This window comes from Sinocyclocheilus grahami, unplaced genomic scaffold (assembly GCF_001515645.1).
Source record: "Sinocyclocheilus grahami isolate Dianchi unplaced genomic scaffold, SAMN03320097.WGS_v1.1 scaffold398.1, whole genome shotgun sequence".
In the NCBI taxonomy this organism is placed as follows: domain Eukaryota; kingdom Metazoa; phylum Chordata; class Actinopteri; order Cypriniformes; family Cyprinidae; genus Sinocyclocheilus; species Sinocyclocheilus grahami.
In genome coordinates this window covers 44,167-49,273 of record NW_015505577.1, presented here as the reverse complement: position 1 = coordinate 49,273, position 5,107 = coordinate 44,167, and the positions used below count along the sequence as shown (strand labels likewise).

Sequence of the window (5,107 nt, the reverse complement as noted above, 5' to 3'; positions counted from 1 at the left end):
TTTTTTTTTTTTTTTTTTTTTTTTTTTTTTTTTTTTTTTTAAAGACAGGCCTGGATTCTCCCAAGGATTTTTCCTCCATTTCTGTCACCAATGGAGTTTGGGTTCCTTGCCACTGTAGTCTTTTGACTTGCTTAGTTGGGGACACTTAAGATTTGTCAGTATGCAGTATTTTAGTGACTTGACTGCACGGACACTACTGGATGAGAACTGAACTGAGCTTGATGATGACATCATCCAGTAGTTTTATCCAGAGCTGCTTTATATAATATTCCATAATTGATGAACTTTGCATAGTTACTGAACCGAACTGAATCAATAATGAACTGATTTCAACTGAATAATGACTGTTTACTATTGTCTTTTCAGAGCTATACAGCACAGTTGAATTTTTATCACTGTAAAACTGCCTTGAAACCATCTATATTGTATATAGCGCTATATAAATAATGGTGACTTGACTTGAATGGAAAGAAGAATGAGCTTGAATGAACACTACACAGTGTACATTTGCAGTGGTCACACTCTTATCAGGTGTCTGTTATTGGTCTGATTTTAGAGCTTATTTGGCAGGAACACAAGCATTCTTCAGCCCACGTTTCCACAGATACAGGTCTTTGCAACAAGGCCATGCTTGACCTGCTTTTCAGTGCTGCTCTCTGCTCTTGAAAAGCATAAATGAAGAACGTGAGCTTAGAGTGTGTGAGCTTAGAGGAAAAACAGCTTCTGATAATGTCTTGAAATAGAAACAAGTGTTGCTTATGAGGCTTTTTCTCAATCTCCCTGGTGTGTTGTACCTTATCAGCAATCGAATAGATGTTCGTCATTACCTCAGTCTGTGAGAAGGAATGTGTTATGTGAAAGCGTAACTGAAATCTGTACTGGAGCCGTGACTTATCCTCTTACAGGGGCTTGTTTCTGGAACATTCTGTGTGTGATCTCATATTACATCAGGAAAAATAACAAAGTCGAACACTTGTGCTGCAACAGGTTTGGTATTGATGTGAAACTTTAACCCAATTTTTTGAAATAATGCTCTAAAGCTCACAATGTTGTGCGCTAAATCAAGCTTTGTTTGGCAGTGTGCTAAATCATAAGTTGCTTACATGTTTGACTCAATAGGTGGTGTGCGAAATGCTGCAGTTGCTATTTTTGTACATAAGCCTATTGTGTGGTAAAAACTCTAGTGAACTGATTAATTGTTGAGTAAGTGTGCTGGTCATGGCACATGTAAGATTGACATTCAGACTGACATTCTGGTTTGAGTCTTGCTTGCAACATTCCCTTTTCCCATTCCATTACACTCTAAAAAATGCTGGGTTAAATGCAACCCAAAGCTGGGTAAAATAGGGACAAACCCAACAATTGGGCTGTTTTGACCCAGAGGTTGGGTTAAATGTTTAACCCAACCTTCTGGGTAGTAACCCAACCACTGGGTCAAAACAACCCAATTGCTGGGTTTGTCCCTATATTACCCAGCACTAGGTTGCATTTAACCCAGCATTTTTTAGAGTGTACAAGTAGCTAAATTTGTACACATTTATGGTGTTCAAGGAATATATGAAAATGTGAACTTACTACAAGTTTACGACTGTAATTTTAATAAATGAAGCACTACAACATCTTACCCTATTGTTCATGTGCAGGCGAAGACTAATATCCCAGCGTTCCTCACTGGAGACTCTGGAGGATATTGAGGAGAACGCCCCTCTACGCAGGTATTACCAGTAGGACCATAATGGTTCTCTGCAGAAACAGAGACGTTACTTCGTACATGGGTGATTCTGACAGATTGTGATCAATTATTGCTTGGGTAGCCCATCTAATTGTTCATTCAGATAACATTGTGTAAACCTTTTTACTTTAAAAGTGATATTAAAAGTAATTTTAGTGCTGTTCAGTATGATTTCGCACATAGTTTGTTTAACACAATTGTTTTATTTACTCTTTAACAAGACTGGTCTCTTCAGACATAGTCTGGTTTACTAGAAGTGCTTGTAATTAGTTACACTAGGATAAAGACTAGAAGTGTAAGAAAAACACATGAAGTCAGAAGTCAAGTTAAATTCATTTTAGATAGCACTTATCACAATACACATTGTTTCAAAGCATTGTTTCAATTGTTTTAATTGTTTACAATGAAATGTATAGAATATCTCATGCTTTCTAGTCATAAGTGACCCTGGACCACAAAACCAGTCATAAGGGTCAATTTTACGAAATTGAGATTTATACATCATCTGAAAGCTGAATACATAAGCTTTCCATTGATGTATGGTTTGTTATGATAGGACATATGATTACATTATGATGTAATATTTGGCCGAGATACAACTATTTGAAAATCTGGAATCTGAGGGTGCAAAAAAAAAAATCGAAATATTGAGAAACTCGCCTTTAAAGTTGTCCAAATGAAGTTCTCTGGAACATTATCTTTACTTAATGTCCTAATGATTTTTGGCATTAAAGAAAAATCAATAATTTTGACCCATACAATGTATTTTTGGCTATTGCTACTAATATACCCAAGTGACTTAAGACTGGTTTTGTGGTCCAGGGTCACATATAGTTTTAGATTTAGCAGATTAGCTGAGATTTGCCATATAGTGTATATATATATATATATATTGCCATTAGAATATCAGTATTGTTTCTTCAATGAACAGCATTGATGCTGCTCTGTTTTATCTAGATGCCGAACTTTATCTGGTTCACCCCGACCAAAGAGTTTCAAGAAGGTCCACTTCATCAAAAACATAAGACAACATGATATGCGCAATGGAAGGTATGCTCGCATCTACCCAACAGCCCACACACAGACATCTCACAGAGAACAGCACCCACGCATCAAGTGTTTCAGCAAAATACTCCCCCTGAAATTTATTCATAGATTTTCCTGCTTCTCAGGTTTTTATTTATTTATTTTTTAAATGAATGAATGTTTATTTATAACTTTTGAAATTCAATTTGCAAAATGATTTCCCTTTTTGATGGAATTTCCCCTGTATAAATGTGAATATTTTCATGAATAGTAAAATGTTTTATAAGGTCGTGCCGTTTGAATATATCATACATTTTCTTTTTGTTTCTTTTTAAAAACATGGCCAGTTGAGGTTGTAGAAACTGGAAAAGGCAAAGATGTTTTTTGTTACTTTCATGCAGATGTTCATCAGTGCGTGTTTGTGATATTTTTATACCTAAATGACCCACTGGTCTTTTAAATTGATAGTAGGAGACAGAGCAGACACTCCCTGAAACCCAAATATTTGAGGCATGTTATTAGTGTTTTGTTTGTTTGGTTTTTTGATATATATATATATATATATATATATATATATATATATATATTGATTATAGAGTGCTAGCCAGATGCTCTCTTTTATCTGAATGGGTGTTTTGGAAAACAAGAGGCCGTGACCAGCATCGTTTTTCCTTTAGGCTTTTGAGAAAATCCATAAAATACACACATTTGCAGTCTTCCAATGAAGACGCTGACTTTTGTTTTGTAAAGCTAACTGCAGTGTTTGATGTGTCAGAAAGCAGGACAATGTTTTTTTTGTTTGTTTTTTTTGGACCGTACTTTGATCCAACATTTTGTGCTTATTATTTTGTGCTTTAGATCAGTTAATAGCAGTCAATGAACTTCTGAAGAAAATATAAGAACTTGAAAAGCCTTGGCAGAATATTCCATTCTTATATCTTTTGTTTGTAAACTTGTTCGGTTCTCAGTGGTCTCAGTCAGGTTTGAATTTACTTCAAAGATTGTTTTTATTGGCAGTTTGCCTTTCTTTTTGTTTTCTTCTTGCCTTTGTTGCATATTCTCTCAGATACATTCCCACAATATTTATATGACATACTATTTCATATCAGTTATTTACTGTGTATCTCTTCATCTTTGCCTGTGGTCCTGACCTCTATATTGACAGAGTTCACTTCAATTAGTTCATGTATCATTTTGTCTTTATAGGATAGTCCTTATCAGTGGCAGAAGATCCTTCTATAGTGTTTTTTCTGTCCTGCCCTATCGAGATTGTAGCCAAACAGGGTATGTATTCTTCAGCATGTAAATGTTCTCTTCATCATCATCCTTTTTGTCCCATCACTTTTCCCAACCTCCCATTTCATTTTATTATGATTTTTTTCTGGCCATTAGGAACGGGTCCAAAAATACACATTTAGTGTCCTTATCTTAAGTATTCTTTTACCTATTATTTGAATGTATTAATAAAATGTCCTCAATTATTAAGTAGTTTTTAGACCCTGTGCACAGATCATTTGGATAATTTTTGTATCATGCATAGCTGTCCAGATTTTTGGTAGTAGGTCTGTAATTTCAGTTCTCAGAGACTGACCAACAAGCTTGAGCATGCTTTACAGAGACCTCACCCTTGACTGTATTGCTGTTTTTCATTTTTATTTTTATTAATATATATTTTTTAGAACAGGCTTTTTTATTATCCTGGATCTGCAGCTGTATAGCTATTTTTTATATTTAACAAACTCTTCATCTACCTTGATATCTAACTTCTAATGGGACGTTTTTCTTACCTATGCACTGGCATTGCCTGCTTTCCCATTGTTTAAGGCTGAAGCTTGCAGTTTATTTCTGTAATATATTAAATGGTTTCTCCTATCACAGTTTAATATGCAGAGACAGCTGTAAATAAGCCGTTTGTAGTGAGAGCTACAACTGTATGTTTGTTTGAATATGCTGAACAACCACTGCTCAGCTAATGGTGTAAATTTGAGGCAGAAACTTGTTAGAAAACAGCTATTTTGCACTTCCATTTATATTAGTGATTGCACATTTCAGCTTTAAAGTGTAAAGTTGAGGCCTACTTAAATTCATCTTGCTTTGAGCATATGAGTGGAGACTCTTGGGTTGTTGGCTTGTTTTTAATGATAGTAGCTTGAGGGAATCTCAATCATTGGATTTATTACTATCTGAGATTAGACTCTATGGGGGAAGGTGTAGACCTTGAGTCCTGCTGTATCTTACTTTTACTTTTTACTTTTAGTCATTTAGCAGACGCTTTTATCCAAAGCGACTTACAAATAGGAAAAAGTAATTAAAACTAAAAGCTAAAACTCTATAAATACTATATATATA

At 34.9% G+C, this 5,107-nt stretch overlaps 1 protein-coding gene across 1 annotated transcript in view; it reads left to right on the top strand.

The window, feature by feature from the left end:
- Positions 1–4,107, top strand: part of LOC107550434 (CDK5 and ABL1 enzyme substrate 1-like) — a 17,551-nt gene extending 13,444 nt beyond the window's left edge. The window contains exons 2-4 of the mRNA XM_016231707.1: positions 1,644–1,715; positions 2,690–2,782; positions 3,965–4,107. Of these exons, the coding sequence (XP_016087193.1) occupies positions 1,644–1,715; positions 2,690–2,782; positions 3,965–4,064 (265 nt within the window). The 3' untranslated portion in view covers positions 4,065–4,107. The remainder of the gene's footprint in view (positions 1–1,643; positions 1,716–2,689; positions 2,783–3,964) is intronic.
- Positions 4,108–5,107: the final 1,000 nt, after the last annotated feature.